Source organism: Peromyscus leucopus, chromosome 6 (genome assembly GCF_004664715.2).
Source record: "Peromyscus leucopus breed LL Stock chromosome 6, UCI_PerLeu_2.1, whole genome shotgun sequence".
Lineage (NCBI taxonomy): Eukaryota > Metazoa > Chordata > Mammalia > Rodentia > Cricetidae > Peromyscus > Peromyscus leucopus.
Genome location: NC_051068.1, coordinates 69,419,489 through 69,445,085, shown reverse-complemented (window position 1 = coordinate 69,445,085; position 25,597 = coordinate 69,419,489). Strand labels below are relative to the sequence as shown.

The 25,597-nt window shown below is 49.0% G+C and overlaps 2 protein-coding genes across 3 annotated transcripts; both read left to right on the top strand.

Annotated features, from left to right (window-relative positions):
• Positions 1–6,537: 6,537 nt before the first annotated feature.
• LOC114683198 (mRNA-decapping enzyme 1A-like) lies at positions 6,538–8,195 on the top strand. The gene is given in 2 exon segments (XM_037206875.1): positions 6,538–7,555; positions 7,558–8,195. Coding segments are annotated over 2 exon segments (1,632 nt in total). The 5' UTR covers positions 6,538–6,552; the 3' UTR covers positions 8,187–8,195.
• A 6,483-nt stretch (positions 8,196–14,678) lies between these two features.
• Positions 14,679–23,537, top strand: Psmd4 (proteasome 26S subunit, non-ATPase 4). 2 transcript variants are annotated; one of them, XM_028857398.2, is made up of 10 exons: positions 14,679–14,779; positions 19,055–19,195; positions 20,591–20,705; positions 21,255–21,341; positions 21,558–21,626; positions 21,761–21,976; positions 22,202–22,310; positions 22,454–22,585; positions 22,669–22,736; positions 23,248–23,537. In XM_028857398.2, the coding sequence occupies exons 1-10, from the start codon at positions 14,754–14,756 to the stop codon at positions 23,416–23,418; spliced, it is 1,134 nt and encodes a 377-aa protein (XP_028713231.1). In that variant the 5' UTR covers positions 14,679–14,753; the 3' UTR covers positions 23,419–23,537. The 2 variants fall into 2 exon arrangements, with proteins under 2 accessions (XP_028713231.1, XP_028713229.1); XM_028857396.2 differs by having other exon boundaries at positions 22,202–22,319.
• The last annotated feature ends 2,060 nt before the right edge of the window (positions 23,538–25,597 follow it).

Sequence of the window (25,597 nt, the reverse complement as noted above, 5' to 3'; positions counted from 1 at the left end):
TACAGTGAGGAACATAAGTACTGTGAATGATACACAACAAACCTTGGGAGTTCCAGGGGTTGGAAACACAGCACTGCACAGTGCCTGTCTAGCATTCCCAAAGCCCTGCTTTAGTTCTCCAGTACTAAACGCCTCCCCACCCCCCAGCAGCCTTTAATCCCAGCACTCAGGAGGCAAAGGCAGGCAGATCTCTGTGAGTTCAAGGCCACCCTCGTCTACAGAGAGTTCCAGGACAGTCAGGGCTACACAGTGAGACCCTGTATCCCAGCATTCGGAATGTGGGAGGAGGAGGATCAGAAGTTCTTGGTCATCTGACTGTATAGTAAGTTTGTGGACAGCCAGGTATACAAGAGGTCCTATCTCAAACAAAAATGGATGTGAGCGCAATCTGGCTGCCACTCGTTACCCCAGTTGATCTCCAGGGTTGACTTGGCTGATCTGGCGGGCTAAGCAGGTGTCCTCTTCCTCCCTCCCCACTCCATGTGCATCCTTCCCGAGAGTGTGCAGCTGGGGGATGGGTGCCCATGAGGCAGTGAGAACGACCCCCACCCCACCCCAATAGAGGAGGGTCGGTCTTTGGTCAGGGGGTACGAGTAGCTGCACTCCCCTGCTAGACACTCCAGACAAGCTCTCAAATAACAAACAAATTCAATCAGAGGAGATAGTGTGGGCCAGAAGTGTTGGCAAAGATCTCAAGTACAAAGGCTGCTGAGAATGAGAATGGTCCGCATGTTTTCTGAAGCAGTTAGTTATAAGGACACTGGACTAGATCCAGGTAGACACTGCCCACACTGTAAAGCCTGAGGAACCTGTGTGGGATGCTGGTGTTTTGAGATAAGGCCTCACTGGGTAAGCTCAGCTAACCTGGAGCTCACTGTGTAGACCAGGCTGGCTTCCAACTCAGAGATCCACCTGCCCCTGCCTCCAGAGTGCTAGAATTAAATAAAGGTCTGCACCACTATGCCCTGCTAACGTTTGGGTATGAGTTTTTATTTTTACACATTTATTTTATTAGTGTGGGAACTGTGACCTGCTCATCCCACAGCTCAAGTGTGGAGGTTGGGGCAACATGAGGGCGTCAGTTCTCTCCTACCACGTGGGCTCTGGGGTTGAATCCTTAGCCCTTATCAGCCCGTTGTCTTCTTTTGTTTTTGGAACAGAGCCTCAGCCAAGGCTGACCTTGAATTGACTAGGTTGTGAGGCTGGCCTTGAACTCCAAACCTGCCTCTGCCTTCCCAAGTACTTGGACAGTTTATCAGTTTTTTGGTTTTAATTTTTTTTCATTTAAAAAACTTTTGAGGAGAATTCTGGGAAGCAGAAGGCTGAGGCAGGAGAAACTGCCAGCTGCCACCATGACAAGCAGCATGTGAAGACACCGAACGTTCATCCAGCAACTGATGGAAGCAGATGCAGAGATCCACAGCCAAGCACCTGGCCAAGCTCCGGGAGTTCAGTCCAAGAGAGGGAAGGGGGATTGTATGAGCAAAGGGGGCCAAGATCATGATGGGGAAATCTACAGACAACTGAACCATATGGTGGTATTGTGCACGCCAAATACTGTGCAACCTAATAAACTTTCTCTGGAGTCAGAGACAGGACAGCCACTAGATACAGAGGCTAGAAAATGGTGGCACTCACACCTTTAATCCTAGCATTCCAGAAGCAGAAATCCCTCTGGATCTCTGGGAGTTCAAGGCCACATTGGAAACGGCTAGGCATGGTGACACACGCCTTTAATCCCAGGAAGTGAGGGCAGAAAGGTATATAAGGCATGAAAACCAGGAACTGAGCTAGTTAAGCATTCAGGCTTTTGTGCAGCAGTTCAGCTGAGACCCATTCTGCATGAGGACACAGAGGCTGCCAGTCTGAGGAAACAGGATCAGCTGAAGAATTGGCGAGGTGAGGTGGCTGTGGCTTGTTCTGCTTCTCTGATCTTCCAGCAGCGTTCACTCCAATAACTGGCCTCAGGTTTGATTTTATTAATAAGAACTCTGCCCCCGCCCCCCCGAGACAGGGCTTCTCTGTGTAGCTTTGCGCCTTTCCTGGAACTCACTTGGTAGCCCAGGCTGGCCTCGAACTCACAAAGATCCGCCTGGCTCTGCCTCCCGAGTTCTGGGATTAAAGGCGTGTGCCACCACCACCCGGCATTCTTTTATATGTATGAATGCTTTGCCTTCATGTATGTATATTCACCGTGTGTGTGATGGTCTCAGAGTCAGAAGAAAGTGTTGCATCTTATCTCTGAAGCAATTTATAGATGGTTGTGATCCACCATGTGGGTTCTGGAACTCCAGTTCCAGGGACTCTGACACCCCTTCTGGCCTCTGTAGGCACTGCATGGTCACAAACACCCATACACATAAAATTTAAAAATAGATTTATTTTTTGACACTTAAAAAAAAAATTCCTGTGCAAGGTGTCACACCACAGGCACCGGATTCCCAGAAGCCTGCCTGTGCACCAAGGCAGTGGGAAGGGGCTTGGACATGCCTAGGCTCAGTGAGCTGGGCTCTGCTGATTCCCCATGGGCGACCTCGATTTGGGGGATGTGGGGCGGCTTGGGAAAGAGGGCTGTGGGTGGGAGGAGGGAGGAGGGGGGTCTGTGGATAGCATGAGGAGTGAGTAGAAAATTTTTCTTTTTTTTTTTTTTTTTTTCTTTCTTTTTTTTTTTTTTTTTTTTTTTTTTTGGTTTTTCGAGACAGGCTTTCTCTGTATAGTTTTGGAGCGTGTAGACCAGGCTGGCCTCGAACTCACAAAGATCTGCCTGGCTCTGCCTCCGGAGTGTTGGGATTAAAGGCATGCACCACCACCGCCCGAAAATTTCTTAATAAAGCAAAAAAAATTACTTTCTTCCTTCCAAGCCCTTCTGTACACTGCTCCTTGCTCTCTTTCAAATTCATAGCCTCTTTTTTTTGTTAATGGTTGTTATGTGCATATGTGTGTATATATAATGCTACTCCTGTGTATGTGTTCAGCACATGACGGCTTCTCATGCCTGGTGGTGAGGTTAGATGTTCTTTTGTTAGATGGCCATTGGCTCTTGGAGAGAACATTTCCAGACCAGATGGGAAACTTTCATTTAAACTATATGTGTATTTATAGACAGATTTATGTGTATTATAGTTTTGGGGTTTTGTTTGTTTGTTTGTGGTTTTTTATTTCTATTTATTTATTTAGTTAACTTTTTTTGAGACAGGATTTTGTAGTTGTTTTTTGTCTTGTTTTTTGCCCTTTTACACTTTTACTCTTTGTGGGGCCTGCCACCCAGCTCCCAAATATATCACACAGAGTCTTCTTCTCACTTAGGAATGCCTGACCTTAGCTTGGCTTGTTCATAGCCAGCTTTTCTTAAATTATCCTGTCTGTCTTTTGTCTCTGGGCTTTTGCCTTTCTCTATTTCTGTGTACCTTTGCTTTACCTCTTACTCCATGTCTGGCTGGGTAGGTGAGTGGCAGGCCCCGGCGTCACCCTCCTCTTCTTGCTCCCCAATCATCTCCCAGATTTCTCCTCCTATTTATTCTCTCTGCCTGCCAGCCCCACCTATCCTTTCTCCTGCCTTGCTATTGGCCGTTCAGCTCTATTAGCTCAATCAGGTGTTTCAGACAGACAAAGTAAACAGCTTCACAGACTTAAACAAATGCAACATATGTAAGGATTGCGTCCTTAATTACGTCATCAGCCTGCGAGGGAGTCCCAGCCTAAAAAGCGGGTGGGCCCTCTCTGTGCCCTCTCCGTTGGCACTCTCTCCTTCTGTGTTCTCCCCACTCCGCTCAGTCTCTCTCTCTCTGTCTCTCTCTCTCCGCCCCCCCAATAAAGCTCTAGAAAGGTAACCATAGCTCAGGAACCTTCTGTGGGCCTGGCTGCAACAGGCAGCGACCAGCCACAAGCACCACCCGCTTAACCAACAACACGTCTTTGCATTATTAAACAAATGTTCCACGGCATAAACAAATGTAACAAATCTTAAAATAATATTCCACAACAGAATTTCCCTATAGCCCTGGCTGTCCTGGATCTCGCTCTGTACCCCAGGCTGGCCTTGAACTCACAGAGACCCACCTGCCTCTGCCTCCCGAGTGCTGGGATTACAGGTGTGCGCCACCACCGTCTGGGATAGTTTTGTGTTTTTTTTTTTTGGTTTTTCGAGACAGGGTTTCTCTGTGTAGCTTTGCGCCTTTCTTGGAGCTCACTTGGTAGCCCAGGCTGGCCTCGAACTCACAGAGATCCGCCTGGCTCTGCCTCCTGAGTGCTGGGATTAAAGGCGTGCGCCACCACTGCCCGGCCAGTTTTGTGTTTTTAAAAGGTAAATGTTGATAACATGACTCCTTGTGACCTTTCCAGACACCCCTACTGTCAGTTTCTATCTTTGCTCCTGGATTCATCTCCCTAATTAAAGCCGCCACCCCTTCCCCATTTCCCGATCAGATCACTTTCATGTACCCTGCTATTCACTTCTCTATTCCTCCCCAACTCTCACCGCAGCAATTGCCCCTTTGAGAAGTGGCTGTGGCTTGTTTCCTCTGATCTTTCACCATTTACCCCAATGTCTGGCTCCAGCTCCAGGTTTTTATAAAACCACTTAGGATTTGTGCAACATCTGGTGTCCAACTTTTGGGGCACAAATTCACAAAAAAGCCACTTGCCTATGGCTTTGCAGTCACCAGCACAGGCTGTAGCTACAAGAAGCCGGAGTCTCCACGCCGCCAGAGTCCCTGCCTGATGCAGAGGCATCAGATCTCCCTAGAACTAGAGTTACAAGTGGTTTTGAACTACTTGATATGGATGCTTGAAACTGAGCTCAGGTTCTTTGAAATAACAGTTAATACTCCTAACCATCCAATTTAGTCACTGTTCTGTTCTATTGCTGTGAATCAACGCCATGACCACTAAAACTCTTATGAAAGAAAGTTGCGTTACATTCATTTATGCTGTGGAATATTTGTTTAATGATGCAAAGATGTGTTGCATTCTTTTATGTTGTGTTCATTTAACTCTGTGAAGCTGTGTTACTTTGCCTGCCTAAAACACCTGATTGGTCTAATAAAGAACTGGCCAATAGCAAGTCAGGAGAGGGATGGGTGGGGCTGCCAGGCAGAGGGAATAAATAGAAGGAAAGAACAAGAAGAGATGGAGTGAGAAAAGGAGGAGAGGAGGATGCCAGGGGCCAGGCACACAGCCACACAGCCAGACATGGAATAAGAAGGAAAGAAAAGTGATATAAAAATAAAAAAAGATAAAAGCCCAGAGGCAAAAGGTAGATGGGATAATTAAAGAAAAGCTGGCTAGAAATAAAGCCAGGAAGTTATAAGTCAGAATAAGTTTCTGTGTATTTATCTGGGAGCTGGGTGGTGGGTCCCTAAAAGAGAAAACAAAACAAACAAAACAAAACAAAACCAACTACAGAAAGTATTTAATTGCAGCTTGATCACAGTTTCAGAAGCTTAGTCCATTGTCATCACGGTGGGAAGCATGACCACACACAGGCAGACAGGATGCTGGAGAAGGAGCTGAGAGTTCTACATCCAGCTCCATAAGAAGAGAGAGCCACTAGGCCTGGCTTGGGCTTTTGAAACCTCAGTGTCCACCCCCAGACACACACTTCCTCCAACAGGGCCACACCTCCCAATCCTTTCAAACAAGTGCCACTCCCTGGTGACCACGTGTTTAAACCCATGAGCCTATGGGGGCCGTTCTCGTTCACACCACCGTCCCATCGCTCCAGCCCCTCTCTTTTTTCTTTTCAATAGAAAAGTCTTATTCAGAGGCAAGGTGAAAATACAGAGGATATACCCTGCAAGGAAGAAGTGGGCTGCAAGCATCTGAAGAGACCATTGTTTGTGTTTTGTGATAGGGTTTTGTGTAACCCAGAGCAGCCTAGAACTGCCTCTGTGCCTGAGGCTGCCGAACTCCTGATTCTCCTGCCTTCTCTTTCCAAGTGCCAGGATCAACAGGCAAGCACCACCACATTCCTTTACCCCATTGTCTAGTGAACCAAAGCTTTTGTTCCATCGGGAGGTGGTGGAGCACACCTTTAATCCCAGCACTCAGGATGTAGAGCCTGGTGGATCTCTGTGAGTTCGAGGCCAGCCTGGGCTACAGAGTAGTTCCAGGACAGGCACCAAAACTACACAGAGAAACCCTGTCTCGAAAACCAAACAAAGTTTTTGTTCCCAAAACTCAAAAGTATCTTTTGTCAAGGTTACTAATACCTGCCCGGCAGTGGTGGCGCATGCCTTTAATCCCAGCACTCGGGAGGCAGAGCCAGGCAGATCTCTGTGAATTCGAGGCCAGCCTGGTCTACAGAGCGAGATCCAGGAAAGGCACCAAAACTACACAGAGAAACCCTGTCTCGAAAAAAAAAAAAAAAAAAAAAAAAAAAAAAAAAAAAAAAAAAAAAAAAGGGTTGCTAATGCCCTTACGTTGTTAAATAAAGGTTGTCATCTTACTTGACATGTGGGCATCATCTGACTGAAACATTTTATTCTTTTTAAGAATTTACTTATTTATTTGTTTGGTTGGTTATTTGAGCTAGGTTCGGCTCCGGGATCCAAGATGGAGTCGGTGAGTCGAGCAGGGCGTGAGATGAGTCTGGCGGCCTTGAAGCGACGCGACCCCTATATCACCAGCATCGCAGACCTTTCGGGCCACGTCGCGCTCTACACTTTCTGCCCTAAAGCCAACCAGTGGGAGAAGGCTGATATAGAAGGTCCGCTATTTGTGTATCGAAGGTCCGCTTCACCTCACCATGGTTTCACCATTCTCAACCGACTGAACATGCACAACCTGGTCGAACCAGTGAATAAAGATTTGGAATTTCAGCTCCACGAACCATTTCTTCTGTATAGAAATGCAAGCTTGTCGATATACAGTATCTGGTTTTATGACAAGAATGACTGTCACCGCATCGCAAAACTCATGGCTGATGTGGTCAAAGAGGAGACACGGAGATCCCAGCAGGCTGCTCAAGAGAAACAGAGTCCCAGCCAGGCCAATGGCTGCAACGACCAGAGGCCCATCGACATCCTGGAGATGCTCAGCAGGGCCAAGGATGAGTATGAGAGGAATCAGATGGGCGGCTCAAATATCTCCAGCCCTGGGTTACAGCCAAGCACTCAGCTCTCCAATCTGGGAAGCACCGAGACACTAGACGAGACACCCTCTGGGTTACAAGATAAGTCTGCTCCATCGGGTCACAAACATCTGACAGAAGAAGAGTTATTTGGAACCTCTTTGCCAAAGGAGCAACCATCAGCTGTGGGTCTCGAGTCAGAAGACGTGGAGAAGCCGCCCGGAGATGACGAGCAGTCAGCGGGCGCGCCGCAGTCTGAAAACCTGGGTGTCCATTCTGTTGCTCCCCACACAGTCCAGCCTGACGTCACCGCCCCCGTGCTCATCACTCCCGCCTCCATTGCCCAGTCAGGGGAAAAGCATGCCCCAAGCTACACCGTCCCGCTGAGCCCGGTCCTCAGTCCTGCTCTGCCAGCCGAAGCTCCCACCACACAGGTTCCTCACTTACCTCGGAATAGCACCATGATGCAAGCAGTGAAGACCACACCAGACAGAAGACTCCACTCCTGAGCCAGCCAGTTCCTGAGCTAAGCCCCTTCAGAGCCCCAGTGAGTCTGTCAAGCCCCGCTGGAACATCCCTCCCCAGCGTTGATCTGCTCCAGAAACTCAGGTTGACCCCACAGCATGACCAAATACAGGCCGCGCCGCCGCCGCCGCCGGTGCCGCTTGGAAAAGGTACAGTGGCACCTGGCTTTTCCTCAGCAGCTGGCCGGCTGGCCACCCCTGAGAGCTTCCTAGAGCCTCCCTCTAAGACGGCAGCAGCCAGAGCAGTGCCCTCAGCCTCCCTGAGCAACATGGTGCTTGCTCCAACCCTTCAGATTGCAGGCCCTGCGTTGGTCACTGCAGCAACCACAGCAGTGTCTTCTATCCTGCTGTCCCCCAGTGTGTCCCAGCAGACAGTCCCCAGGTCCACAGACCTGGAGAGGAAAGCAAGCTCTCCCTCTCCTCTCACTGTTGGAACGCCAGAAAATCAGAGAAAGCCTTCCATTATTCTCAGCAAGTCTCAGCTCCAGGACACACTGATACATCTAATAAAGAATGACTCTGGCTTCCTCAGTACACTTCATGAAGTCTACCTGCAGGTGTTGACCAAGAAGAAGGACAGCCACAACCTATGACTGGAGTACAGTCAATGTGAGGGTCAAGGGTGCACCTCAAAAACAAGCAGGCTTCCAAATGGAACATCTCAGTAGAACATGGAGCTTTGAGAAGCCTGAGTTTGAGCCTTTGAGAGAGCCTTGTTCCTTAAGGCTGTTTTCTAGAGACATTCTCAGTGCTGATGGAGGTTTCTCTGTGAAGCATCACCAGCAGACATTTGTGTGACAAAGACAGCAGAAAAGACCATTGTGTTGAGTTCCGTGGGGTGTGGAAGGAGGAGCCTGTTTGTCAGCTCACTTTCCAGGCCTCAGGCTGGGGCCCCCAGCCTTGTAGCAGAGCCCAGGGGAGCCCAGGCCCTCCTCCACTGCCGGCCTAAAGGGCTGAACTGAATGTCAGCTCCACAAAGTAGCTTCGAGTTCTAAGGATCAGAGTTCAGTTGGTTCTTTAGAAGGTATTTGTTCAAGTGAAGTATGTTTTCTATGAGCACCCCGCTTGGGCCTTAAACTTGTGGGATTTCTTTGTGTTTCGTTAAGTGTCCCGGTCCTGCCCTGTGCAGACTCAGGCCGGCCTGGGCTCTGGTGGAGGAGGCTGGGAACCTGGGAAGCAGAGGCTGGGCTGCCCAGATCCACATCCTACCGGAGGCTTTGCTCTTAATAAACTCCCCAGTGCTTTGGAAGTGTCAAGTTTGTCTGTGACACACAGCCTTATTTTCCTTTTCTGTCTAAACAGTTCAAGTTCTTGTTGATTGTTTTCCTTAACACTTTGACAAAAGGACCAGTGGACCAATCTGACAAAGCCATTCTGGTTCCATTCCTCGGATGTGCTGAGAGCAGTTTTCAAGCTATGCAGAAAAGGGCCGGCCGTCCTCACTGCTCTTCCTTCGTGGTAGACGATGGAGTCAAAGAAAGTGGGAGACGCAGAACCTCACCAGGGTATCCCTGGGCTGTGAGCTCTGGAGCCGCAGTGTGAAACTGGAAAGATGCTTTGTGATGCTGCTATTGATCTGCCATGGTTTCTATTTATTCTTTTATGGCATGTAATGGTGTTTAGTAATATTTTAATGTAGAAGTTGATGATTTCAGCAATAGTAATTTTGAGATCTTCTTTGAATGAAAAGTCTTTGTTTCTATGATGCAGGTCGTTTTGTAGTCTTTAACCAATTAAGATGCACTGCTTACTTTTCTGAGCACTATGTAATGATGGGTGGGAACCCGCTGGCTCAGCCAGCTGGTGTAAGGACTCGCCAGGACTGTGCTCACGGATGCGGCAGTACCACAGGAGTAGTCACTTAAGCTTTAATGGGAACTCAATCAAAGGCTCATCCATTTCTTTCTAGCTGAAATTTTAGAGAATTACTTATTAACTACTTATTTTAGTTTGGTCTTAGTTTTTTAGGCTAAAGAATACTTGGATTGGCTCATGCTGATCTCCACATGCTTCTTGGACAATGTTTCTGCTTCTCAGTTCAGAGTCTTCTCTTGATGTCTACCTAGTTATATGTGAAATGTGCAGAATTCAGGGAAGCCTAGACTTTCTCATACTCAGTTAGGGATAGTTTGTTTTCATGATAGTGTGTAAATTTAGTAACCAAAAATTGTTGATGCGTCATCTAAGGAAGGTAGAATTGTAGTGAGCGGATCTGTTGCTGACAGTAGGAAGTGGTCACGGAACCACCGGACTGTTCTCCTAAAGTGAACACTCCTGTAGGTCTGGTCCCCCCCCCCCCCCCCGTGTGGTCTCAGTGGACATCAGGAAGCAGATGAAAAAAAAGCATTCTTTTTCCAGTAGGTGTTTGAACTTAGCTGATGCTTTTGAGTGTGTGATATTCTGGGAGGGGAAGATGGGTATCCTGAAGAGTGTCTGCAGTCAGATGTGTCGCGTCTCACCCTAGTCCTGGGAATGACTGATGGAAGTGCAGTAGAGTCTCCTGGAAGGCTTCCTCAGACTTCTAAGTGCCGAAGTGATGGAGACTTGGACAGGGGAAACCCCTTTCGGCTCCCAGATTTATATATTCCAAGCATTTACTTCAGATTCAGAAGCCAGAAGTTCCAGATCATGATTACTAGGAAGTCAGGCCAGAATGAGTCCCCAGAGAGCCAGGCCAAGCTTGGCTAGTTGCAGCTGGATGAGCCTGGTCTCACAGTCGGCCCATTGCCTTATTCCTCATTCAGGCGACGACTGAGACCCTCTGCTAACGGAGCTTGCGTGTTTACAGTGTCTTTGCTGGAACCTTAGCTGAACTGAAAGGGACATTGGAGATGCTTCTTGCTAGGTTGGCAGAGCCCAGGAGACTGCATTGAGTGAGGCCACTGCCCACCTGTGTACACGTCCCATCCCCTCACCCCTGTGGTCAAAGGCTCTGGGACGAGCAGCCCAGAGTTTGGAGTAGCGTGTGTCTGGGGCGTCACCAGTGAGTGACACTGCTCTTCTTTTCATTGTGGTTAATGTTACGTCTTTGAGTGGATGCACACCCCAGCCGACCCCCCATCCCTCCCACACTGCCTTCTTCCCAGTTGTACACCTCTCCTGGGCCTCGGGACGCTGCCACTGATCTACTGGACCCTGAGTCCCGTCAGGATCGGGAGAGGCATCCCCTGCAGTCTCCATATGAGCTGTGCACAGTTGGCCCTGGACAGTGGTATTTCTTTCAAGGCCTTGGCCCAGGCTTGGCGTAGATACCAGTGACCAGAGTTTGCATGTGCAAGCATTCGTTGTATCTGTGGCCTGAATCTTCTTGTGGGGATTATAAAGCTATTGACTCCACTAGTAAGTAGTCTTTGGAAACCATGCAGCTTATTGCTCTCTTCCCCCAAAGAATGTTTGAAGTGTTCTCCTTTCAGTAGTGGAGGCTGTAGCTGCCATTGTAATACTAACAATGCAATGTGAAACTGAAGGTGCCTAATGTTTGCAAAGCAGAGTTCGCCATCGCTCTTGACTTGGAGGGAGAGGAGGGCACAGCAGGACCCTGTGCGGGGCAAGGACAGGGTCACGGCCTGAGTCCTGTGTCCTTGCGGCACATCCACTGTGGGCCGTATTTCTTCCTGCCTGCCTTTGATTTTCTCCAGTTGTGTTCAGAGTCCCTGCTAGAACTAACAGTGCCCTGTTTTCAAGAATCCAGTGTTGGGGTCTGAGCAGAGCACCTTACAGTGGACTTCAGAGGCCACGCTTGAGAGCATTTCCACGAGCAGCCAGGGCCTCAACAAGCCTGCTGGGCTTTTGGTTTGGGTTGTTTAGTTTTTTTTTCTTCGAGTTTCAGCAGGGGAAATGCAGTGTTTCACGTGGATTCAGAGCTGACGTCATTCTCTAAAATGCTGCGTTGCAGCATCGATCACTTTGAAGTGGGGAAAATGCAAAGTTGTTTTCCCTTTAGCTGTGAACCCTAAAGAAGCGTGTCCGTGCTGGGAGTGGTCTCTGCTCGTCCTGCTTTGGCCATGTGGCTCTCGTGACTTCGCTGTACCAGCTTCTCGGCTTTTCCGTGGAGACGAGAAGCCCGCACCACCGTGAAGCTTTGGTTCCATGAGTGCAGGGCCGCCTCGTTAACCTTCGTAGTGGTGTGGATTTTATACCATCTGTGTGTGTTTGCAAATATTAAGTTATTACATGTTTTAAAATGAGCATTTTTCATCCTAAATTTTATATGTTTGCAAATATATTTTTTTAATAAAAATTCAAAACCAAGTTTTAGCACCTACTTAAAAAAATTTAGTTAAGCCGGGCGGTGGTGGCGCACGCCTTTAATCCCAGCACTCGGGAGGCAGAGCAGGTGATTCTGTGAGTTCGAGGCAGCCTGGACTACCAAGTGAGTCCAGAAAGGCGCAAAGCTACACAGAGAAACCCTGTCTCGAAAAACAAAAACAAAAACAAAAACAAAACAAAAAAAAATTTAGTTAAAAGAGCTAGTGGGACAAGCCTAAACCAAAGCTGAGCATCCATAATTAATAATAAGTCTCCATGTCTTTATTTGGGAGCTTGTTGGCGGCCCCCCCAAAATACCAACTACAGCACACCTTTGATCTCAGCACTCAGGAGGCAGAGACAGGCAGATCTCTGTGAGTTTGAGGCAAGCCTGGTCTACAGAGTGAGTTCCCGGACAGCCAGGGCTGTATAGTGAATCCCTGTCTAGAAACAAGAACAAGAAGAAATGAGCTAAAGTGAGCCCTTCCTCAAGCTGCTTTTGTATTTTATCACAGCAACAAGAAAAGAAACTAAGACATCTGCCATGAATGCTCCTCTGCCAGACTCCTAAGCTTAAAATTCAGTCTCACTCAAGTTCTCAGGATGCAGCAGAATACAGCCATAATGGAAACACAATCTAAACAGCCTTGTTTTCTTCAGAATCCACATGAGCCAGCTCTCCACAATCCACGCTTCTCCCAGTCTTCTGGCGTCTCACTTTCCTGTCAGAATGGCCCAGTAAGCTCTGCTTACAGTATTCAAAAGTTCTTCTAGCCCAAAGTTCCAAATTCTTCTACATTTTCTCCAAAAACCAGTTCTGTGGCAAACACAACCACATGGCCTTTAGGCCTTTGGGATTATCATGTTGGAGGGATGTAGAAGAGTCTGGAACTTTGGGCTAGGAAAGCTGCTAAGTGCTTAGGGAAAGTATTACGGACCATTCTTTTGGGAATTGGAAGGTAAGAACGCAGAGTGGATTCCGGGTTCATGAAGTCGCAGAGGAGACTTAGGACTGTCGTGAATGGGGTAGGGGCCATTACTGTGGGGTTTTGGTCAGGAATCTGGCTTTATTCTGCCTGTGTTTGGAGAACCCGAGTTGAATGGGGAGATGATGGACTGGCTTGCCTGGCATTGGAGGTTTCGGGACAGGAGTGGGTTCAAGCTGGTGCTGATGAAGCGGCTGTGACTGTTAAAGAGATTGATAGAGCTGGGAAGAAGCCTCAGATGCTGCCCTGGAACCCCTGGAAATGTCCTGAAGACAAAAGCCCCATTCATCAGAGACTCCTCAGGATCCAGATTTATTTAAAGGCAGGAAGCCTGGAGCTGCTTAGTGGTAAGAAGAGCATTTGCTGCTCTTCCAGAGAACCCAGCACCCATCACCACCCGTAACTCCAACTCTAGGGGATCCAATGCCTTCTTCTGACCCCTGAGGCACCTGCACACAGGTGGTACACACATAAATTAAAATAATTTTTTAAAAAAGCCCAAGGGTTTCTCTGTCCCTTGAAAGCAAAGGCATAGGAAAAGTGTTTCCCTAAGGTCAGCACACCTTGGTACTGGTTCTGGAGGAATGAAAGATGGGAGATTATGGGAGATTTAGGGAGCCGTGGAGAGCACCTGAGGTGGAGTCACCTTGGAGAGGCCCTGAGAGGTCATTGTGTGACGCCGTGAAGGCGAAACTTAAGATGCAATGAAGACCTCGGGATCCTGCAAATGGCCAGCAGTGTGAGAAGTCGGCAGGGAGGGCAGCAGCTCCGGAGAGGAACAGCCTAGGAGAGGAGCCGGGTTGCTGCAGGTAGCAGAGCTGGAGTGGTGGAGCTACTGCGCCCTCTGGAGTCCGGCTGATCACATTGCACGCTCCAGATGCCTCAGAGCGGCAGCATTTGGCTTTTTCCTGCTGGAGTTAAGACACTTTGGACTTTCTGTTGTGGTGGTTGTTTCAAAACACGGTCTTTCTTTTTTGTTTGTTTTAGTTTTTCGGTCTTTCCTTTTTGTTTGTTTGTTTTAGTTTTTTGAGACAGGGTCTCTACATAGTCCTGGCTGTCCTAGAACTTAACATACAGAGATCTCCCTGGGATTCACCTGGCCTGAGACAAGGCCTTTTTATGTAGCACTGACTGGCTGGAGCTTGCTATGTAGACCAGATTGGCCTGGTTTCAAGCTCACAGAGATCCTCCTGCCTCTGCCTCCCGGGTGCTGGGATTAAAGGCGTGCGCCACCCAGCCCGGTGGGTGTAAGTGTTTGTAGCAGTTGGATGAACAAAGGACAATGGCAAACAGGGAGTTCGCATGTGATGACTGATCTGGCACTTTTTAAAAGGTCATGCTCGAACTGCCATCCACAGTAGTGCGTGCGTGCGTGCGCGGTGTCTGTGTGTGTTTAAGAAAGTCTCAGTATGTAGCTCTATGTAGCCCAGGTTGGCCTCGAAACTGCAGTTCAGATCTGGGTACGATGGTGTACCTTTTAATAGCACTTGGAAGGAGAAGGCAGGGGGACCAGGAATTCAGCCTCAGCTCCACAGCGAATTTTGCAGGCATTCTTTCTCAAACGGCAACCACAAAAACCCACATAACAGAGAAGAGCAGAGGAAGGAGTAAATTACAACCCTCCTGTCTCAGACTGCAGAGGGCTAACGCCTGGCACCAGGCCCCGCTGTGCAGAGCCCTCACAGCGTCTCCAGGCGTCTGTCAGCAGCTGTGGACTAGGAGCCAACTCCACAGCACAGCAGCAGGCACCGCCGGATTACCTGTCCTTCCACGGCTGCGGCGCCTACAAGTCCCAGAACGCATCGCGGGGCGCGGAGGCGGGGCGGCGGGGCGGCCGAGTTTTGTGATTGGCGACGAGCGCTCGGCCAATCGGAGGCGCTGTTGTTAGCCAGTCCCGGAGCCGGTCCGCAGAGGGAAGGTGGCAAGATGGTGTTGGAGAGCACTATGGTTTGGTGAGGAACTTCGGCCCTGGCCGGGGGGCGCGTCCGGGTCGCGGGTGCGCTTGGCGCCGAGGCCCTAGGGCCTGGGGTGGGGACGGGGCCGCCGGGCGATGTGTAGCCTTGGGGCCCGCGGGAGACAGGCCGGCGACTCCCTGAGTCATCCCGGCCCAGGAACGCAGGCCCCGGAACCCCGGTTCCCAGACCGGCCTGCCTTGAGCCTGGTTCTCGGACCCTGCCTTCCGGGCCTCCGGTGGAGGAGCTAGGGGCAGAGGCCAACCGCCCCATCCACTCGTCTCCAACTTCATTGCCTTTCCCTGTACTTTTCCTCACGTAAACCTTATAGCAGCATCTAGGGAAAAGAGCCCTTCATTTCTTAGTGAGTCGGAAGGAGTCTGGGTGATTTGCTCAAGTCACACAGCAAATTTTAGTGGTCGTGATACGCAAGAGTCAAATTAAAAGACAGTACTGTTCTCCAGTGAATTAACTATCAGTTTCATACTTGGGATGAGTACCTATTATGAGTTGAAAAAGAAAAAGAAATTAAAAAAAAAATAAAGCTGAGGACATTTTTTTTCCCCCCAGGGCTACAAAAGGGTTTTGTTTTTGTAGATATTGGGAATTGAATCCAGAGCCTTGTGAATGCTGGGAACGTGCTCCATCAATAAGCCACAGCCACACCCCTTTTTATTCTTTTATTACTTGTCATCATTATTTTTTAGATGGAGTTTTGACACCATAGCTCAGGCTGGCTTTGAAGCGTTGGTCAAGAAGATACATAGGCTGGCCTTGAACTTGGAATCTTCTGTTTCCACCTCCCAAGTATGTGGGCTTATAAGCCTGAGTCACCAGGCTCATGTTTACCTTTGGAGATTGGCTAGCATTGCCAGCTGAAATAGCACATGTTGCCAGACTCAATGGCTCAGGCTTGTATTTCCAGCACTTGGGAGGTGAGGCAGGGGATTCCATGAGTCAGGACTACCTAGCAAGACTGTCTCAAAACAGCACAACCAGAATGCCCAGCTAACTTTGAATTTCAGGCAAATGATGAGTAGTTTTTAGTATAAAAAGTGATTTTAAGTACAATCCAAATGTTTCTCTTAAAAGTTACTCAGTGCAGCTGGAGAGACGGCCTGGTGGTTTAGAGCACTTGCTGATCTTGCAGATGACCTGAGTTGAGTTTCCACACCCACATTGTATCTACACAGCTGCCTTCTTGACGGGTCCAGAAGATCCAGTGCCTTTGACCTCTGTAGGCACACATACAATTAAAAACAGTACAAACAAATCTTAAAAGTTACTGTTGTTAGAGCCGGGCGTTGGTGGCGCACGCCTTTAATCCCAGCACTTGGGAGGCAGAGCCAGGCGGATCTCTGCGAGTTTGAGGCCAGCCTGGGCTACCAAGCTACACAAAGAAACCCTGTCTCGAAAAACAAAAAAAACCAAAAACAAACAAACAAAAAAAGTTACTGTTGTTCATCGGAAATTAAAGTGTAATCTCACGTCCTCTGTTTTCTAAGTTGTTGGCTTCTAGGAGAGAGCATGTTAAAGTAGAAGGAAGACAGACTTGGAATCCAAGGTCTGTTTTCTGGCACTTAACCTTTTGCACATTCTGGGAGAACTGTGGTTACGTATCTCATAGTACACGTAGGGAAGATATGTGTGGTGGCGCTCTGTAGAGTAGAGTGCTCTAGTGCCATGGGGTTTGGGGAGTCCTCAGGTTTTTAACAGAGATGGTTGGTTTAAGGTGGAATGGATCACTGTAGGAAGAAATCACTACTGAAGAGCTTGCACTCTCTTGTGTACCTCGGTGGGTACACAAATTCTGAGGGTGATGGAGCAGACCTTTGTGCAGACTGGCACTGGTTAAGAACACTGATCTGACCAGGTGTTGTGGTCCACACCTGTGATCACGCACAGGAGAGGCTGAGACAGGAGTGTCAAGAGGTGAGGCCAGCTTGGAGTAGATAACAAGGTCCTGTTTCCACCCCGTCCCCCCAAAAAGTTTAGGTTGATTTGTAAAAGGAAAGAGGAGGACCGGAGACTTTAGCCATCAGTGTGACTGCCCAGGCATGGGATAGTGAGAGCCCGCCTGTTTCCAGCGGTCTTCATTTCTAGGCGTCAGTTTTCTGTAGCGGGCTATTTTAAAATACATGTGTTTTGACGTTAGTCTTAAGTCAGACTCTTTCCTTCTGTTTTTTTTTCTTTTTTGCTTTTCGAGATGATTTCTCTGTATAGCTTTGCACCTTTCCTGGATCTCACTCTGTAGCCCAGGCTGGCCTTGAACTCACAGAGATCCGCCTGCCTCTGCCTCCCAAGTGCTGGGATTAAAGGCGTGCGCCACCACTGCCCGGCTTTTTTTTGAGACAGGGTTTCTCTGTAATAGCCATGGCTGTCTTGGAACTCACTTTGTAGACCAGGGTGGCCTCAAACTCACAGAGATCCACCTGCCTCTGCCTCCTGAGTTCTGAGATGAGAGGTGTGTAAACCCCCCACTCTTGTTAGTTTTTATGACTGTATCACACTTGGGTAGTAGGCTAGCCTTGAGCTCACTGGAGCTCGGTTTTTGTTGTGTTATCTCAAGCCAGACATGCTGGTACATACCTGTAATCCCAGCACTTAGGAGGCCGAGTCAGGAAGGTCAGTTCAGTGCCATCTTCTGCATAGAAGGGTCCTGTTTCCACGGGAGACTAAGGTTGAGGGAGAGAGGTGTGGAGGGATGGGGTGGGAAATCAGTATGTTGCCTAGGCTGGCTCCCTAGGATCCTGGAATCCAGACCGCCTCTCCCCTGACTTCCTAAGTAGCTGAGCCTGCAGCCATGCTCTGTGGCCTGTCCTGTATTTGACAGATGGATTGCTTGATGGATGCCAGGGCCTTGTTCATGCCGGGCAAGCACCTACCACAGAACTGCATCCTGGCTATAGTCAGTATTAAAAGTCTGATGTCATGGAAAGCTTGGGTAATACCCTAGGTCCAGTTTTGTTATGATTTTGGGTGTGAAGGAGAGAATTGCATGCTGCTGAGGGAAGGCAGGTCTAAGAAATACAAATAACATTACCCCATTCAGATCAAGCTGGAGATAGGGAAAGCTGGGCCGGCAGTGTGGTGTTTTGTTTGAGACAGAATCTTGCTACGTAGCCCTACCTGGAATTCCCTGTAGTCCTCCTGCCTCTGGAATCCTGGGATTAACATTAACAGTGTGGTTTTTCGAGACAGGGTTTCTCTGTGTAGTTTTTCGCCTTTCCTGGAACTCACTCTGTAGACCAGGCTGGCCTCGAACTCACAGAGATCTGCCTGCCTCTGCCTCTCGAGTGCTGGGATTAAAGGCGTGCGCCCCCACCGCCCGGCTCAACAATGTGGTTTTTAAGGGTGCATGCGTAGGTGGCAAGGTGTCTGTTTTCCCCAGTGGCTGAGGACAGCGCTTTGTTGTCACTGCCGTCAGTTTCTCTCTCTCTCTAAAGCCCCTCTCACCCTCTCACCTTTCCCCCACTTCGTAGCTGTTCCTCCAAGCCCTGCTTGAAGCCTCTTGTTTTTATATTTGGACTTGCCACTTTATTTGACCTGTTCAATCCGTGGATCCCTGGTATGAGAGACCCAATTCCCAATGAAAGAGTGGGCCTTAGAGAAATAAGCACTTTCTTAGAGAAGAAATTAACCTAAAAGAGCACTGGCTACTCTTACACAGGACAATTCCCAGCATCGACATGTTTCAGACCGTCTGGAACTCCGGTTCCAGGGGATCCAACACCCGCTTCTGGCCTCCATAGGCACCAGGCACGCACATGAGTACATACGTGCAGACAAAACGGCCATACACATAAATACAATTTTAAAAAAGGAGGTGGCAAAATGAGAACATGAACCTGGGCCTCAGCACTACCTGATGTTCCTGTTTCTGCTTTTTTTCAATAAATCAACCCCCTTGCTATTTTTGGTTCTCTTTATTATCAGATACATTTCTATAAGGTGGAGAAAGTTATCACTGAGCAAGAGTTTGACTTTCGACAAAGCATCTTCTTCTGTGCATTGCTCCCTCCCTTAGCACAAGCAGTGTCACTGGCTAGAAAAACTCCTGGTCAAACTCAAGGGTCATCAAGAGTAGGTCCCAGGCCAGGCGGTGGTGGCGCACACCTTTAATCCTAGCAGAGCCAAGTGGATTTCTGTGAGTTTGAGGTCAGCATGGTCTACAGAGCGATATCCAGGACAGGTAGGTGCAAAGCTACACAGAGAAACCCTGTCTCGGAAAACCAAAAAAAAAAAAGAGTTGGTCTTTTTTCCCTAACCCGACAGTGTGGACAACAGTGAGTACATGCGGAACGGAGACTTCCTTCCCACCCGGCTGCAGGCCCAGCAGGATGCTGTCAACATCGTATGTCACTCCAAGACCCGGAGCAACCCTGAGAATAACGTGGGCCTCATCACACTGGCCAAGTACGTGGGACCCAGGAGTGGGGCTCTGAAGGTGGGTGGTGCTCCGTGTAGGGTTTGTAGGTGGCTGCCCTGTGTTGATAGCACAGGCCGCTTCTCCCTTCCTGTGCTTCCCACCTCCTTCTGAAGTCAGCGCAGCTTGTTGGGTGGGGAGGCCGTGTTGACTTTTTTTTCTCCACACAGTTTTTCGTGTTGCTCTGGCTAACTGCAAACTTGATATGTACCTCAGGCTGTCTTACACTCACACAGGCTCTCCTACCCCTGTCTCCCGGGTTCTGGGAGACAGGCCTGCACCACCATGCTCAGCTGTTGACGTTTTCTTGTCATTTTTATGTAAGGGTGACCCCAGGGCCTCCTGGGGGCTAGGCAAGTGCTCTACCACTTAGCTCTAGCCCTAACCTTTCGGGTTTTCTTGCTTTCTTTCTTAAAATGTACTTATTTTGTATTTTATATGTATATATATGAATTTTTCCTGCATCTCTGTATGTATGCATGCATGGTACCCACAGAGGTCAGAAAAGGGGTTCACATCCCCTTGTACTGGAGTTACAGCTGGAAAATGAATCTGGGGCCTCTGCAAGAGCAGTAACTGTTTTACTGCTTTTAACCAATGAACCATCTCTTCAGCTTTTTTTTTTTTTTTTTTTTTTTAGACAGTTCATTATATAGCTTGCTGCATCAATTAGAGATCTGCTGCCTCTGCTGACCCCACGCAGATTAAAGCGTGAACCATCTTGTCCTTCAGGAGACCCTATCTTTTTTTTCTTTTTTTTTTTTTTTTTTTTTAATGTGCATTGGTGTTTGACGTGCATGTATGTCTGTGAGAGGGAGTCCGACCCACTGGAGCTTGAGTTACAGGCAGTTGTGAGCTGCCATGTGGATGGGTGCTGGGAATTGAACCCAGATTCTCTAGAAGAACAGCTAATGCTCTTAACTGCTGAGCCATCTCTCCAGCCCCCAGGAGACCCTATCTTAAAAAGATAAAAGTCTGGCCGGGCGTGTGGCGCATGCTTTAATCCAGCACTTGGAGAGAGCAGCAATCGTGTGAGGAGCAGCTGGCTACAATGAGCTAGAAAGCGCAAAAAACAGAGAAATGTCTCAAAAAAAAAAAAAAAAAAAAAAAAAAAAAAGATAAAAGTCGTTTTTAAGGTCTCTAAAGAAAACATGAATAGCCATGCGGTGGTGGCACACACCTTTAATCCCAGCACTTGGGAGGCAGAGCCAGGCGGATCTCTGTGAGTTCGAGGCCAGCCTGGTCTACACAGTGAGTTTCAGGACAGCCAGGGCTACACAGAGAAACCCTGTCTGGAAAAATCCAAACTAAAGAGGAGTAGAATGGGAGTGGCTGGGTGGCAGGTGTGAGGTCTGAACTCACTGCCATGCTTTGCTCACACCTAGTGACTGTGAAGTGCTGACCACACTCACCCCTGACACTGGCCGCATCCTCTCCAAGCTCCATACTGTCCAACCCAAGGGGAAGATCACCTTCTGCACTGGCATCCGAGTGGCCCATGTGAGTCCTGCTGGCTCCCTGCTGGGAGGATCAGTGACCATTTTTCTTCAGAACTGTAATCTAGAGCTAGATGGAGCAAGACGAGAGATGGCCGAGAGCAGTGATTCTCACACTTCTAAGGCTGTGACCCTTTAATACAGCTCCTCATGCTGTGGTGACCCCAACCATAAAATTATTTCGTTGCTACTTCATAACTGTAATTTTGCTACTGTTATGAACTGTAATGTAAATGTCTGTTTTCTGCTAGTCTTAGGTGACCCCCATGAAAGGGTCATTCAACCCCCAACCCATTTCGTGACCCACGGGTTGAGAACCACTGACCTGGAGGAAGCTTACTCAGTATAGAAAGGTTGGGACAGACGAATGTGAGGAATGTAAAGGGAAAGTCTGAGAACTGAGAAGTGGTCTTACACTTTGATCTACTGAGGCACAGCGGAAAGATGGTAGACTTGAGGCTCTTAGATCATGTAAGGAGAAGAGGAGAGGGTGACCCAGGGAGGAACTCATGCTTCCTGCACTGACGAGGAGGAACTTGTTTTCCTTTCCAAGCTGGCTCTGAAGCACCGGCAGGGTAAGAACCACAAGATGCGCATCATCGCCTTCGTGGGTAGCCCTGTGGAGGACAACGAGAAGGACGTGAGTCCCCGGCAGCCCTCAGGCAGAGCCGGTTACATTCAGCAGTGTCCTGAAGGACTTAGAACTGGGCAGAGGTGTTGGGCGCGGCATCTGGGGGTGGTGGATGTGTGATTTCAATGTGGTGTCAGATCTTTGGTAGGCTGCTGGATTTCTGCGTGCTCTCTGAGGCAAGTTCAGTCCTCTCTACATAGAATCAATTTCTTCATTTCTTCGTAGCTGGTGAAACTAGCCAAACGCCTCAAGAAAGAAAAAGTGAATGTTGACATCATCAATTTTGGGGAAGAGGTAAGTCAGGATTACAGGACGTGGGATCTGATCCACTTGGTTATGAGCAGGGCAACCTCCCCCCCAACTCTGGAGATGGTGAGGCGCAGTGAGTGAAGGAGCTGTCTGTCTGTCTTGTGCTCTCTGCTCTGCAGGAGGTGAACACAGAGAAGCTGACGGCCTTTGTGAACACACTGAATGGCAAGGACGGAACTGGATCACATCTGGTGACAGTGCCTCCCGGGCCCAGCTTGGCTGACGCCCTCATCAGTTCTCCTATTCTGGCTGGTGAAGGAGGTGCCATGCTGGGTCTTGGTGCCAGTGACTTTGAGTTTGGAGTAGATCCCAGTGCTGATCCTGAGTTGGCTCTAGTAAGCAACCACTGACCCTGGCTGGGGTTCTGTTCTCTACAGATGGCCAGGTGGTGGGACTAGACAGTCCTGAGCGCTTCCCTGCTATGGCTTTCGTAGACCCTTTCACTCCCGTCTCTGAGGTTCTTCTTCCCCGTTAGCACAGACTGGCAGGCGCCCTCCTGTGTCCTCGAGGCACAGTGTAGCCGCGGCTCTCAGTAACTGGCTTGTCTTGCTCTTCACCAGGCCCTTCGTGTTTCTATGGAAGAGCAGCGGCAGCGTCAGGAGGAGGAGGCCCGGCGGGCTGCTGCGGCCTCTGCAGCCGAGGCTGGAATTGCTGCATCTGGGACTGAAGGTGAAAGAGGTGGATTCTCAAGTCCCGGGCCTGAGGGGGGGCATTTGCAGCTGGAGTGGGGAGCCTGGGCTCGGCTTGGGGAGGGGCACGGCCAGCCCTGTGGAATGTCCACTAGGTCTTCCCTGCCCTCCGTCCTTTCCCAGACTCAGACGATGCCCTTCTGAAGATGACCATCAGTCAGCAGGAGTTTGGCCGCGCTGGCCTTCCTGACCTAAGCAGCATGACTGAAGAGGAGCAGATTGCCTACGCCATGCAGATGTCCCTGCAGGGGGCAGGTGAGCCAGGGCTGCGTGGCAGGGCCTTGGCAGAGGTTATAGTGAGGAGATGGCGCTGAGCAGATGTGTTTCTCCTTTCCTAGAGTTTGGTCAGGCAGAGTCAGCTGACATGGATGCCAGCTCAGCCATGGATACATCGGAGCCAGTTAAGGTGAGGCCAGCAACGACCTCTGATTGGTCGGGTTTGAGATCCCCGTATTTAGATCCTCAGCCTTTTAGGGCCTGGGCCATTCCTCCCTAGCATTTCATAAAGGAGGCCTCTGAGGGACATAGATGTGGGATTTTTTTTTTTTTTTTTTTTTATCTGTAAACCTTGCCAAGGTAACAGTTAATTGGAGGAGTGTTCCGTTGTCCTGGAATTTTCTAGTGGGAGTGATCTGGATAGTTCTATGGGATTCCTCCCAAGAGGTCTTGGGGAAAGGAGTGTTGGGCGTCCCCCGCAGGAAAGCTGCACGTGGTGGTGTCGGGTTTATCCTCTGAGCCCAGTTAGCAGAGGTCTCTGGCTTCTGTGCTTCTGGTAATGCTCACACCATGTGTGGGCACGGATCTCGCTCACTTGTCCCTTCCCTTCCCTTGGTGGTACACCCCACCCCTGCAGTCAGGAGTAGGCAGCATCGTGCTCCTGACCCAGCGCCCCCTCAGCTCACGGTGTCCTTTTTCAGGAGGAGGATGACTACGATGTGATGCAAGATCCAGAGTTCCTTCAGAGTGTCCTGGAGAACCTTCCAGGCGTGGATCCCAACAACGAAGCCATTCGAAATGCAATGGGTTCTCTGGCCTCCCAGGCCACCAAGGACGGCAAGAAGGACAAGAAGGAGGAGGACAAGAAGTGAGACTGGAGGGGGGCTGGCTGAGTCTGCCCGGGGACTGTACAGACAGGGTTGGATCTAGACTTAGAAGTGCTAGCTGCAGCCTTTGCAACCTGAATAAAGCTTGGCAAATTTTTCCCTTTTGCTTCAAGTAGTGGTAGCATCGCATGTGAGGAGTTGACCTGAAGAAATGTCCTCCATTTCCTTCTCTGCAGATGGCTCCTTCCTCTCCTTTCCATCCCTGACAGGTCCTCAGATTCCTTTCCTTTGTCATTAAGAGAAGCTTTGCTGTGGATCCACTGTTAGGTCCCAGGGCCACTGAGGTGCGTAGAGAACAGCACCATGGTCACAGTCTAGGGACGAGCTGATTGGTAATGAACAGTCCATGTCTGGGAGGTCAAAGAATGATTAGTTACGTAGTTATTTATCTTTGAGACAGGGTCTCACTGTGTAGTCCTGGCTGGTCTGTATTCATTAAGTATACTAAATTGACCTCAAACTCAGAGATCCATCAGCCTCTGCCTCCCAATTGCTGGGATTAAAGGCGTGGGCCACCATGCTTGGCTCAAAAGAGAATTGTAAGGGGTCTGGCAAAATGGTCCAGCAGAAAAGGCACTTGCCATGAAAACCTGATAATTTTTTAAGAGTTTTTGTATATGGGCCAGGTGGTGGTGGTACATCACACCTTTAATCTTGGCGGGTGGATCTCTGAGTTCGAGGCCAGCTTGGTCTACAGAGTTCCAAGACAACCAGGGCTACACAGAGAAACCCTATCTTCAAAAAAAAAAAATGTTTTTGTATATGGGCATTTGCCTGCATGTATGTCTGCATCACATTCCTGCCTGGTACCCATGGAGGCCAGAAGATGGTACTGGATCCCCAGAAACTGGAGTTACAGATGGTTGTGAGCTGTTGCTGGTGTTGAGACTCAAACCCAGGTCCTCTGGAAGAGCAGCCAATGCTTTTAACTGCTGAGCCTTCTCTAACCTCTGATGACAAGAATTTTATCCCCAGAGTCCACAGAGCGCTGTGAGGAGGAGCTGAGGCCAGAGTTGTTCTCTCCTCTCCATTCAGATGCCGTGTACATATGTGCCGCCTCCCCCCAATAATAACAGATACTATCCAAAAAAGAGAACTATATACCAGGTGTTACAGCAGAGTTGGAAGAAAGATCTAGACTCTGGTGACCTCAGAGCAGGCTCCTGAAGGACCCATGAGTTCTCTGAAAAAGCCAGTAAGGAAGAGATGGGTGAGTTCAGGCAGGTGGAGACACATTTGAAGACCTGAGCAGTGGCCCAGGACATCAAGGATCAGGAGTCCTTTAGGCCTGACTTCCTATGAAGCCACAAAAAATGCTGTGTCTTCATAGGGTGTCAAATTCTGAGGTAGCTTTTCTGGTAAGTTATGGTATAGAATAGAGAACTCATGTAACTCCCTTGAATTTTTTTGTTTTTTGTTTATTCGAGACAGGGTTTCTCTGTATAGTTTTGGAGCCTGTCCTGGAACTCACTCTGTAGACCAGACTGGCCTCCAACTCACAGAGATCCGCCTGCTCTGCCTCCCGAGTGCTGGGATTAAAGGCGTGCGCCACCATCTCCCGGCTTCCCTTGAATTTTTGAGAGATGGTCTGTGTACCCTAGGCTGGTCTCAAACTAGTGAAGATTCTCCTGCCTCAGCCTCCCTAGTGCACTGTCTCTGTGTATTGAAAGTGTGATTATTACCTGACAAATAGGCAATACTGAACCTATGTTTGTCATAAAATACAACAAGACAAACACAGGAAACCAATTGGGAGCTGGAATGCTTGACTCCTTGTGTGTATAGACAAGTTGCTTTTTGCGTTTCTGTGGCTCTTGAGATGGTCTAGCCCAAGCTGAGCCGTAACTCATTAAGTATACTAAATTGACTTCAACTCACAGAGATCATCAGCCTCCCAAGAGCAAGGACTATAGGCCGTGCTTCCATGCTCAGTGATTATGTGTGCCTTCTCAACCCAGGAAACAGCTTTGGCACTTGAGTTTGTGGAGTTTGTGGATGTACAAACAAACCACATGTGAAGGTTGGGACAGTTTGTAGGAGTCTGTCCCCTTTCTACCTTGTGAGTTCTAGGGATGTGTTTAAGTTGTCACAGTAGCAAGTCCCTTTGCCTCCCGATCGATCTTGCTAGCCCTTTGTTGTTTTTTGTTTGTTTGGTTTTTTTTTG

Coding starts and splice junctions, on each gene's coding strand:
- Psmd4 (XM_028857396.2), top strand. CDS start 14,754: ATGGTGTTGGAGAGCACTATGGTTTG. Junction 14,780..19,054: donor TTGGAGAGCACTATGGTTTG/GTGAGGAACTTC, acceptor CTAACCCGACAG/TGTGGACAACAGTGAGTACA. Junction 22,320..22,453: donor TGGGACTGAAGGTGAAAGAG/GTGGATTCTCAA, acceptor GTCCTTTCCCAG/ACTCAGACGATGCCCTTCTG.